The sequence below is a fragment of the Oryza sativa genome, chromosome 3 (assembly GCF_034140825.1).
Source record: "Oryza sativa Japonica Group chromosome 3, ASM3414082v1".
Lineage (NCBI taxonomy): Eukaryota > Viridiplantae > Streptophyta > Magnoliopsida > Poales > Poaceae > Oryza > Oryza sativa.
In genome coordinates this window covers 25,423,644-25,436,708 of record NC_089037.1, presented here as the reverse complement: position 1 = coordinate 25,436,708, position 13,065 = coordinate 25,423,644, and the positions used below count along the sequence as shown (strand labels likewise).

General features: G+C 39.4%; 1 protein-coding gene across 1 annotated transcript; it reads left to right on the top strand.

Moving 5' to 3' along the window:
* Positions 1-7,345: 7,345 nt before the first annotated feature.
* LOC4333535 (uncharacterized protein Os08g0218700/LOC_Os08g12160-like) lies at positions 7,346-8,190 on the top strand. Its single transcript, XM_015774616.3, has one exon. It carries the CDS (start codon positions 7,383-7,385, stop codon positions 8,106-8,108), a length of 726 nt encoding a protein of 241 aa, XP_015630102.1. The 5' UTR covers positions 7,346-7,382; the 3' UTR covers positions 8,109-8,190.
* Positions 8,191-13,065: the final 4,875 nt, after the last annotated feature.

The following is a 13,065-nucleotide window of genomic DNA, read 5'->3' as shown; positions in this document are numbered from 1 at the left end:
GATACACATGCAAAGTTCGGAGACCTAAAAATGTATTTTAGGGGTTCAGGGACCTAAATGACACACCGGCACAAGTTTAGAGACCGTCCATGTACTTCACTCTTGCACAAAAGTTTATCCCGCCACAGTCCCATCACAAATCATGTTAATTGTCCATTCATCATCTTCCATACTACAGGGTGGTAGGGATGAAAATGGATTGGAAACAGACGAAAATTATATATCTCTACCATATTCTTTTTCATTTTTTTTGAATCGAAAACCCCGAATAAAAAAAAGGCAATAGGATATTATCAAATAAAGATACAAAGTGAATATAAAACAGGACGAATTCGATAATGAATATTTGTCAAAATATAAAATCAATTCAATCTGAGCATCCTGATCAACAAATGAGATATAACATTGGTAACAAATACTTGTTAGAATATAAATCTCCCTCAAACTAAGCTTCCTGAATGAACAAAAGAGATATAACATTTAATAATTTTATATCATTAATTTTCATAAGTGGTTCCACAATGGTTTACCTATGATACCCCACATGAAAATGATTTTTACTTCCTTTTGCCTTAATTGAACCCAAGATTCCTTCATGCATGGCATACTTACCTCTCACTTATCAAGCTTATCTTGATTGTAAATGGTACTCATTTTTTTTCTTCAAAACTTATAATGTTTTTATGTGGTTCAAATAATTTCAAATAAAAATATCATAAATTACAAAGTAGTACATCCCGTCAAGCTCTACAACTTTAATATAGAGCACGTATCCATCAGAGGTCGTCTGAATAATATGTCAGAGATTTTGTAAAATTAGATATGAGATTTTTGTAATGATTTTTTAGACCCATAAATGATCTCAAATGATAAAGTTGTCAACTACAAAGTTTATTTCATTTGACTTTGATAAAGTTATGTATACATACATTTTTTTTGTAGGAATTGATATCTACATGTGGATATCCGAAAAAAAAACTCTGGATAGGTTTTCGACAGTTTTTTATTTCTGCCGGATACTAGTCTTACCATATTCGTTTTAGTATCCAGTACATATTCGTTTTAGTATCCAGTACAATCTAAAAATTACGTCCGAGACTATCTATTTCTGAAATTGCATCTGGATGTTGGAAGCTATCCGAACTGATTTAATCCCTACAGGATGGTCTTTTCATCAACGCAGTGGTTGCTAAGGACGAAACTGGAAACTACACGACAACAGGTGGAGTGGTCATGGTGACTCCACAGAACAACGCTGCAAGCAGGGCCGGCTCTACAATCTTGAGGGCCCTAGGGCAAACTTGAAAACATGACCCTTAATCCTCTCTCCCCTACAGAGAAACGTGTTATATGTATATTCACAATTTTTAGGGTTGTTCAGATTGATGTCATTTCAAACAATATCAATTTTTGGTAAAGTTATAAAAGACGTGCATTCATTTGGTTTATACCAAACTTTAGTAAATACATAAAAAATCCTGCCAAAACTTGGCAATATTGCTAAATTATGCCAAAATTTGATAAGATTTATTTTGGCTACAATCTGAACAACCCCTTCATTTTCAAAGTGTATTTTCAAATCTAATCATACAGAGAAATGAACATTGATAACATTTCATATATATATTATTAGAAATAGAAAAATATCAACACTTAAACTGATCTTGTTTATTTTTCCAGTTACTTAGCACCATAAAAATGCTTCTTGAGTAAAATTACAACTTTTCAGCACCTAAAATTATAAAGGCAACAAGAATCTATCTATACATACAATTTTGATTGTTGAATATATAATCTTTATTAATTCACTAATCAGTATCATGTATATAACCAGAAGTAGTAGATAATAAGGAATTATTCACTAATCTTAAATACCACTTTGGCTTATACAGTACTCATACATATTTAGGCATGGGCCCCTAGCCAGGACGGGCCCTAGGCCGTCGCCCTCTTTGCCCTGCCCCAGAGCCGGGCCTGGCTGCAAGGTACACCAATCCTCGTTAATCGTGTCTACTGGGATATATCTCAAGTGCGAAAGCAAGAAGTAAAATAAGTAGGGTCTACTGATCGAGTGAACTAAGTGTATAAAAGATGATAGGGGGCCATGGCCCCCTATGTCAAACTAATGATTTTTTTTCTTAGGTCTAGGAAGGGGTTGGGTGGGGGCAAGATCGCCACTCAGCGCTCGGTATACTTTACATCCGTCCTACAACCAACTAAAACTACTGCGTGATGATATCGGTACTAATAGTCTAGAACACTGCAGGTGCCGCCAAGCATCAGGCGATGGCACTCCGGTTAGTATCAGACCATTCCATTGTGTACCAGTGTTCTCTAGAGGGAACATAGGAATCTCTGTAACCATTAACTTCATTGTCGGTGATGCAGTTGCTGTGTTACAAAACTTCTCTCTTTGTTTGCACATCGTTTTCTTCGTGGGTAGCAAAATATCATCGCAATTCAAGGAAGGAGTGATGCAACTAAGAAGTCTAGATTTATCTTTCAGTTTTGCACTTTGATAGGTGATATGTGCCTTGGCAACACTTGCACAAAGACATCGCTCGGTCATCCTTGGAAAACATACTTGCATGTGATGTTTGTGGATAACTAACTGGATGGCATTATAAACCCACTCGAGTATCTACCAAGGAATGGATCAATTGGCCTCAGCACAACGTATTATGTTGAGTATAATAACCACGAAGCGGACGCCGACATGAGTAGTTGGGTGAAATGGCAGGGCTATGATGGAATAATTAGTGTCACTAAGGCATGACATTTTACAATTGATAACTTCATCTATGGGAGTGATTGGATCACAGGCACGGGCACTGCATTCATACACGTCCTATGAATCAATAGTATATATACTAAAATATATTCATGGTCGTCTGTATGAATCATTGGGTCATTGCTAATATAAAATGTGGCCTCATATTTTTTTAAAAAAAATACTACTCCCTCTATCCCAAGTGATAGGGCGCCCTTATTTTTAGGAAAATCAAACTCAATATCTTTCACTAATAATCATAGTAACAATATGTATGCTAAGCATTATACATGTTATACCACTAGATTCATATTTTAAAGTACTTTCATGTGATGCTAATTTCATATTCGTTGGGAATATAACATGAAATAAATTAATGGTCCAATTATGTTATTGAAGGCCGTGTAAAAAAAATATGCCTTATAATTTGGGATAGAGGGAGTAATAAATAAATTGCAAAGTAGACCGGGGCTATACCTACTTTACACTCGATGGAAAATAGTTTACAATACATTCGGATGGGTCTCTACTATTACTACTTCTTGAACTGCGTCGTAGCCAATGACCCTCCAACCACGTCTAAATAGCTAGCATCAATCTAATGCTTTTATCTTTAGCTATGTTCCGCTATCAAACGAGAATGTGTTGTTTGTATCCAATGACAACTAAAGCTATGGCAAAGAACCCTACCCACCTATATATGCAGTGGTGATATAACTAAGTAGAAGAACAATGCGTATAGGTGGTGGTTGCTATACCATCATAACAAAATTGCCTTTTAGTAGCTATTCCTCTTATCCCTAGAGGTGGTATCATAACAAAATTGCCTTTTAGTAGCTATTCCTCTTATCCCTAGAGGTGGTATCATAACAAAATTGCCTTTTAGTAGCTATTCCTCTAATCCCTAGTAGCCCTAGCAATCTAATACATACTTTCCAACTGGCCTTGCCGGTAACCCAATTCAGTTTTTTTTCTACTAAGTGAACAAATGGAATCCTTTTTGCTTGGAACGCACATTCACATCATCATCATGAAGTACAATTCTTTAAGCCAGTGATGATTATCATTGAACACTTGTCGGAGTCGAGAAAATAAATCTTGTTCTAGCCGAATCAGTGGAGCAGAAAGAGAGAAGTTAACAAATGTAGTGACGAGATCTTAAACATATCATAATACATTGCCATAGATTGAAACATACAATTTTGAATCCATGTGCAGTTGCTCATCTTGGATGTGCCAGGGACATACCTGTTAATATCGAGGAATGACTATATTTCTTGCATTGCTTTTACAGAAAGACGGAGATGAAATTGCTGCTCTATGTTATCTTGCTGCTAGAATTACATCACTAACATATCTTTCATTCTAACAAAAGAGAACAAGGTGGGAAAGGGCGATTTCATGATCTTGCGGTTGCACTGATCTTCCAAAAATAAAGTTGTATCCCCCTCCCAAATTGAATTTCAGAGACAGCTTTGAATAGGGGTATCAATATAAAAATATCATTCCAAACCTTTCCAGTTATGAGCATGTGGTGGAAGGCTTGTATCTTGATAATATTTATCCAATTCATGCCCACCCAAGGTAGGTTCTTCTTATCGTAGAACTTATCCAGATGTTTCATCAACAATGTTATATTTTGACATGTAAGGTTGATTATGCCTAATCAACCTTTCTTTTTTGGTTTAGCAAAATTTGCTAGACACTCAAAGTTTGTGGTATTTGCTATCGGATTCTGTAAAAGTGTGACATGACTATAGGACACAAAAAATCTGGTAATATGCTGGAGGGCACCACAACCATTATTTTATCATTTCATTGCTGAATGGAGATATGAATGCGCCAAAAGGACAAAAATACCCCTCATGTTCATCATGTATTTGTTTGGGACTGGTTCAAATCCACACACTGTCCTAACCCCAAATCCCCCACTCCAAAACCCTCTAGCAATAGCAGTGGTGGCGAGACGACCAACGGTGTGGAGTGGCAGAAGAAGGAACAGAGCAGTGAAGTAGCAGATGTGGCATCGATGGAGCTGTGAAGTTACGTGGCATCGACGGGGAACACGTTAGTAGTGAAGAAAAAAAGCGGCAGTCCGTCTGTTGAGCACTCAAGTTCTAGCAACACTGATAGATATGTCATGGGTTCCTGACGGAGAAGTGTTTGTGTTCTTCCAACTATATGGGTCCCGGTGTACTGGAATTTTTAGTGGCATGGCTTGCATTTGAAGGGTAGTTTATTTGGATTTTGTCCTTACTCTATTGTTTTGTACCACATAGGATGGACAGTAGCTCAGCTTGTAGAGCTGCTATTCGGGTTGGTCCATATGTGGAGTTTACTAACAACGAGATTGGAATATCATGTTAGTTACCACATTAATTGTGTATTAGACAAATATACAATCTGTTGAATTGATCATATGAAGCATATTGATGATGAGGTCTAACATAGTCATGAGCAAGAGTAGCATTTTTTCTAGGTGAATTACTTTCTGGCATTTGCCGAGCAGTATAACTTTTATAATAATATAGGTTTATTTACGAAGAAGTAGAATTTACAGAAGAGGAGCAGCAGAGGAGTCGAAGCCTGATTGGCTTGGGCTATCGCGGTCGAAGCTTGAATCGCTTGTGCCGCCGTTGCGGGTGTTGAAGATGGATTGGGACTCGCCGAAGTCGAAAGGGTTGTCTTGGCTTGCAGGGCTGCCTCATAGACTTGATGTTGCTCTTGCATCTGACTAAGTGTGTCCTGTAGCCGTATCATGTTCTGATGCATGGCTTCCATCTCGGCCCCTTGCGTTGCCGTTGCTTCAGCCTCGGCAATCGCTTGAGCCGTGCCGGGGACGATGGAGGTCGTCGCCTGAGCTATGCTAGGGACGATGGAGGCCGTCGCCTGAGTCGAAGCTTGGGTGGTTCGGACTTGGATGGTCGAAGCTGCTGCTTGCTCTCTACCGCCTGTGCCTTCTTGCAGCTCCGCTCCTGCTTCGGCTCGTGCGGGCTCTTCGCCTGCCATATCCGCTTCGCCTTCGCCTTCTTTCCTCTTAGGCACAACTCTCTCTTTAATTGTTTTCTTCGGTGGCATCAGTGGCTTCGCCCTGGGTTCCCTATGGCCGGCGCCAGCTGTTGTCGAAATGACAAAAGCTTCACGTCGAAGGACATGGTTCTCTCAGTGGAGTGATTGAACATTAAGTAATGCATTAGTTCATAAAATTTTTTGGGAATCCCCCACTACATGCCCCTAGGGGGCTATTTATGCTCTCAGTACAGGCTCATACCCTCTAGGGTTTAATATGTTCAGGGTAATTTATATGGATACCCTTATGATAGGGACATTAAGAAGGGCATATAATGTCCATTCTAACTTTGGGCCCCTGGCCCGGCCCATAAGAGGCGAATGGCCTTCATGGGCCGTCCTGCTTGGTGGGCTCCCTAGCAGGTTATAAAATCTTATATAATCTTATAAGGTCTTAGAGGTTGGAGAGACTGAAAATTGAGCTCATAAAATCTTTTGGTAGTATACAATTATGTGTTCTAGATGAAACTCTATCTATCACCAAATGTGAATTGTAAATGAAGGTGGGAAAACTCATTTTCCAACTGAAGATATTCCTCATAAGCCTGGGCAAATAGAGGTAGATAGAAGAGAAAATTCTCTGTGTACCCCTGAAAGTTTATCTAATCCCTTCTACGCCCTTGAATTTTGCTCATTCCCTTACATACCTATGAATTTTAGTTTGGATATCTTCCGTGCCCTTTCCGCTAGTTGACCGTTAAATTCTTACGAAAAAACCTATTTTGCCCTTTCCTATGAAGAAACATATAAATTATTAATAGAGTGTATCGCTGGAGCGTAGAAATTTGTTAGATGGGACTATTATATTTATGTGTTAATTATGCACCATATTATTTGCGGTGAATATACTTTTATATATGACATAAAAATTAATACTTATTTATTAGTTATTAAAAGTTGTTTATGTGGCATATAAATATATTTGTCTTATACAACAAATCTGTTGTATTACTATCAAAAACACATGCTATATAAAAAAACTTTTATTAACTAATAAATAAGTATTAACTATTTATATCATATCTAAAAGTAAATTTGTTACAAATAATATGGTGCATAACAAACTCATAAATGTAATAGTCCCACCCAACAATGTACTCCATTAGTTTATTATGTTTCTTTATAGCAAAGGGCAAAACGGACTTTTTCATAAGAATTTAACAGTCAACTAGCGGAAAGGGCATGGAAAAGATCCAAACTAAAATTAATGGGCATGTAAGATAATGAACAAAATTCAGGGGCATAGAAATGATTAGGTGAACTTTCAAGAATATATAGGGAATTTTCAATTAATACAATGAGTAATACTACCAGCTACCTACAACTGGCAATGTACAATAACACCTGGCAATAACTCTTGCCAACAAATCAATTAATGCTGTGAAATGAATTAATGCATAGTGGCACTTATCTGCTGGCAGCAAATCAACGCATTGAATGAATCAATCAATCAACTCATCAAATCTTCCCCAATAAATAATGCGAGTATCATCACTACACATAATTATATAATATAGTAGTGCATATACAAGCATATCGATCAATGGACCTAGGACAATTCGTTTCAACCAAGGTAGTATCTTCCATATTCACAATGGCATCATCACCATCGCTTGCACTCTCCTTCCTCGTCCTCCTTGTCCTAGCCACTTTCACAACAACCACCGTCTTAGCTACGAACAACCTACCACCATCTTCGGCACCGGCTCTATCGCCGGCCTCCTCCGCCGCGGCAAAGGAGTTCCTCCGTGCGACCTGCACTTCGAAGTCAGAACTACCGGAACTCTGCTTCGACATTCTCCTCCCGTACGCCAGCTCCTTCAATGGCAGCCAAGGAAAAGTTGCTCGAGCTAGCGCGGCCATCGCTATCGAGCGACACCGGGGCCTCCTCGACGAGCTCCGCGGCTTGAAGCCCGGCCCCGGCGACGTGGGCGCCGAGCGCCGCATGCTTGTGATGCTGCTGTCCGACTGTGTGCGGGACTTCGACGCGACTTACATGTTCGCCGACGAGACGTTGGCTAGGATCGACTTCCTCGTGTCCGGCAGAGGAAGCGAGGAGCAGCGTGCCTCGGATAAGTTGAGAGCGAATGTGTGGCTTACCTCCGCGATGGATAGTGGCGTGTCATGCACGGACTGGTTTAACGAGGAAGGAAGCCATGGCCGCCCCGCCTCGTCGCCCGTGGGGAAGAAGGTGATTGCTGGCTGCGCGACCGCTACTCAGTACATGTCGATTGCCCTGGAACTTCTCGTGAATTGCATCACTACCTAATCCATGTCTTTATCATATCTGTCATATATATCAAGTTGAAATAATAAAAAAAATTGTGAGGAGTAAAAATATTACATGTGAATATAGCTATTTCTACTACAGTACCTTGTCTCAAAATGAAGCTATTTTTCTACCTACTTCCTCATCTCAACCAATCACAACCATTCTCCTCACATACTTTCTCTTTTCTACCAATCACACATCTTCTCCAATCATTCTCACATACTTTCTTAATACCCGTGCCAACTTAAAAATACAGACGGGTGAAATCAGAGTATTATATTATATTAGTCCTTTTATGATTGGACGTTTGATTGTCTCACATGTCAATCAGAGTTTTGCATTTTGCTTATTTGTTTCGGGGGTGAATCCTAAAGTTCCAGATTTGGTTTTGGATTTTTCCTCGAAGACCTCCCAGAACAAAAATTCAGGCAAATAATTAGTGATTTCGCCATTTTCCGTGGCAAAATTTAAGTTGAAATTAAATTTCAATTTTGATTAGGAAAAAAAAAGGCTAACATGCAAAAACTAAGCGTTGTTGGGCTTTTTGTGCACATGACCATCTACACCAGTTCCAGGCTTTAAGCGCTTTAGGCGAACTCAGCACTATGGCCCCCTTTACTTGTAAAATATACTTTGTAAATAGCCATTAATCCTCTAAGTGACATAAATGAACTTGCAAAATAATGTTAATTGTCGATAAATTATATTGACATTATATTTGTACTACTATAAAAAGATAATAATGATGGTGGTGGTTCAGCCATATGGAACCACTGCCTACCCACTACCATGTGAGATCCATGTACAGTGAAGGATATTTTTTTATATAAAGTGAATGGCTTTCAAATGAAGGACAAAATGAAGAGAAATTTGTTTGAATTAGCTGGTAACAAAGTCTACATTGATCTATGTCCATTTTTCTCATTAGAATAATCAATCTATATTTAATTAACTACCGGTTTGGCATGACTTTAAATTGTTAAACTTTGATATTTTTATAATATTTTAATTGTCTTTTTAGCAATTAAATAAAGAGAACCAGGCTATGAAAGTAACAAAAAGAAATCCATACGAAAATTTAATAGTCTTGTGATTAGACATTGGGGAATGATTTTAGAAAGATGAGGTTCTCTTTAAAACTCCTTTGCAACATACGAGCATTTAGCTAGTATAATAGAAAAACTAAAGAACAAAAAATTGAAATTAGTATTCATGCCTCAAATATAAGAACCAAACTTCAACCACTATTGACAACTTTCAACCACTATTGGTATCCATCCACTATGCATTCCAACCTAGACATACATCCAAATATGTATCCTTTTAATGTAGACTTTGGTATATTAACTATTTAAGAAATAAAGGGAGTTCACAAAGTGTGAGGACCATGGGATTTCAAGGCTAATGCAAACGCTGAAAATAAATATATTTTTTTAAAAAAATAAATTACACATTGATCTACCTATTATTACCAAAGTATCATCTTACACTACCCCCTTCAACCAAGGTTTCATTTTGGGCTAGCTAAGGTTACCTTCCTTTGTAATTTGGGCAACCGGCGGCCGGCCACCCCTTCTTCTCCATTCCTTTCTCCTTACAACGCTAACTCCGGTTACTCAAGCTTGGTCCCACTATATATATCACCATGGATGGAGCACGGGTGTTGGCCTGGAAGCATCGAGGAGCTCAGGAACTAAACCTTCGTAGAGGTAGGTTGCTGACAGAGCAAGAAGAGCAGATCCTATCAGTCTCCACTGGGATGGGTTGTGCACCTTCTTGAGAAGTTGAGATGGGTTGGGATGCTGCCAACGGATCACTTGCCGGTAACATGCCGATGATCGATGTGGACGTTAGCCAAAGTATTTTTTTTATATATAATCCAATTCATTTCGACATTTACTTCGAGAAGTTTCAAGCCAATTATTAAAAAAAATGCAAGGACCTGCTCATTTTCATGCCATTTTCAACCTTACCAAATTTTGGTAAAGTTACCAAAAAAGTGGCTACATTTAGTTTGCTGCCAAATTTTGGTAACCATATAGGAAATCCTGTCAAAATTTTAGCACAGTTACCAAAATTTCGGCAATACTAAAATTTGGTAAGGTTTTTTTGGCATCAAAGTAAACAGGCCCCAAGATGGGTAAATGTGACTTACAAAATTACTGTTTGATTAAAAATAAGAAAACGTCTTAGTCTACGTATACCAACTTAAAGATAGAGATTTCCATATATGGTTGGTCAAAGTATGCATAATCGTTGTTTCTTCCAACTACTTACAAGTTGTATATATTTAGTCGGGTGAATAGCTAAAGTGGTCCTCCAAGTTTCATTTAAGGCTCAGTTTAGTCCTTGATGTTTCAATCTATCCCATATTAGTCCTTCAAGTTTTCATTTTAGTTCAAACTTATCCTTGAACCAACAACTCTCTTCATAAATGACACTTATACCCCTCATCATTCACATATACAAGAGAAAAATTGCATGCTTGAATTTTTTATAGATAATACATAGTATATTATATAAAACGAAAAAAAATTATGTACTAACAAGTGTATACGATAGCAATTGCTTAAGTTTCATGTGCACATGTTGAAATAATGGGAAGTACATCTGTAATGTTGTTTATTCATGTTGTATTTCTCTTTTCTAGTATATAGATGTATACAAATTAAGGGCAAAAAGGACATTTTCTAATAGAAATATTGACTAGAAATAGCCATATGGCATATTAAGTGGACCCAAGGATGATTTCAAGCCAAAACAAATATTTGAAGGACCTATGTGGACAAAATGAAATGTGAAGAACCAAATTGAGCCTTCGCTGAAATTTGAGGGACTAAATTAGCTATTCACCCTATTTAGTCCTAGCATATCTTTCTCAAATCAGAATATTTGAAATCTATGACAGATCCTTGTATTGATTGACGTCCAAAGAGGAATGTAACATCGGAGAGTATAACTGTGATTTTTTTCTTTCTCACCAGAACAAATCTTGTAATAGATCTAACGATTCAAAATTACGTGAAACTTACATACAAGTTACACTGTAGTTACATGCAAGTTACAGTGTAATTACATACAAGTTACAGTGTAATTACACTACGATTATATTATAATTACATCTGTCAAATTTTTAGTAGAAAATCTGTCGACAAATGTATAGGTGGTCCCTTTGAGGAATGAGAGAGAGAAGAACGGGAATTAGATGGGCTGGTTGGCCGGTTTGTGTTGGGCTTGTCCCGTTTCAACGAGAAAGAGGGATAATTGAGAGTGGGCTGATATGGTTCTATGGGCCAAGCTAGCTAGCATGTATACACGCAAGAGCAGGCCAGCCGGCCAGCAAGCTAAGCTAGCAGCAGCAGGTCGATGGCAGCAGCAGCACACACAAAAAGGCAACAATACTCCAATAGGAACTTCTTCACTCAGAAAGTCCACCTGAGACACGGAAAGTCTCCACGAAGGTTTGTGACGTCCACCGGCAATTTTACTTGGAGAGTCCACCAAAGACACGGGTAAAGAAGGGGAACATCGCTTACATGAAGGTTTGTGGTATCCACAGGTGTTACTAATGTCTGTGCTCAAGCGGTTCACGATGGCAACAATGGCATATCAGCCACTTCCATCACCGCTGTTGTTGCACCCTATGGACAATGCCCGACCAGATCCAGATTGAGCCACTGCGCCCGCCTGCCTCGCCGAGTCGTCGCCGCCATCGTAGCAAGACACGGGTTAAGAAGGGGGACATTGCCTCCATGAAGGTTTGTGGCGCCCATAGACATCACCGATGTCTGTGCTCAAGTGGCCCATGGCGGCAACGATGGCTTATCAGCTGCCACGATCACCCCCGTTGTCATGTCCTTTGGACCATGCCCGGTCGGATCCAAATCAAGCCACTACAGCTCTCCTGCCTCCATACTGTAGCAGGGAACCATGTTGCCACTATCATTTGAGTCGACGTGGACCACCATGCCAAACCCTAGATCATATCTCCACACACTCAACCACTGCCTCCTAGCGCGCGGCGGCATTGGGCCACCTCCACTTGGCATCACGATGTCGTGTCACCATTTTTTGCATCCCCGCGCGCTCACCGCCACTTCCTAGCGTGCCGACACCATTAGATAGCTTGGCATTGCCATGGAGCTATCTAGCACAGTTGTCGCCGCCATACACCACCACCACTTGAATGCGATCCTTCGCTACGATGTGGCGAACCGAGGGCCAACCTATAAGTGGAGACGAGATGAGAGATTGCGCTAGTGGTCCATGGTGTTGTCGTTGACAGCCTTAAATCAGCATCTCCTTCCAGAGGCTAAACCAAGCCCTATCCCGCCTTCCTCATGAGCCAGCCGCCATCCACTCCAGTGGTTGCGAGACAAGATTTATGGAGGAAGGTTGCAACTGGCTAGGGCTAGATAGCCTAGTGGAAGAAGTGGCTGATATGTTCCTAGATCATGGGAAGAGAAAATAGTGGGAGATGGAGAGGAGGTGATCCAAGGTGCAATAAAAGACAATTATACCTATCCCAAAGTAAAAACTTTCTTTTCTTGAGAGGTGATTTAAGGTGAAATATTGTTAATAATAAGTAGACTGATATACAGTTTACTTAAAAGAATAGAAAATAGAGAAGAAACACCAGTCTTTAATAAATAACTTGTCCCTTTGAGCTAAAGATAGTCTCATCATCTATTATTTTGAGTCGTTGATTGATATCTGGGACTTCTGTTTCTGGACAATATTTTTTGCCAAGATAACCGAAGAAGGTCATCCGAATATCAGGGAAAAAAAGCAAAGGTTACAGCAAAGTTTTACATAGACAACTAGCTATGGAGTAAGGATGTGCACCAGAGCACACACCCCGAAACCATGTGCCAACGCACACACAAGCTGCTATGCGAGGCCAGTCGATGCTGGGTTTATAACACCACCACAAAGTGGAGACTTAAAAAATGAC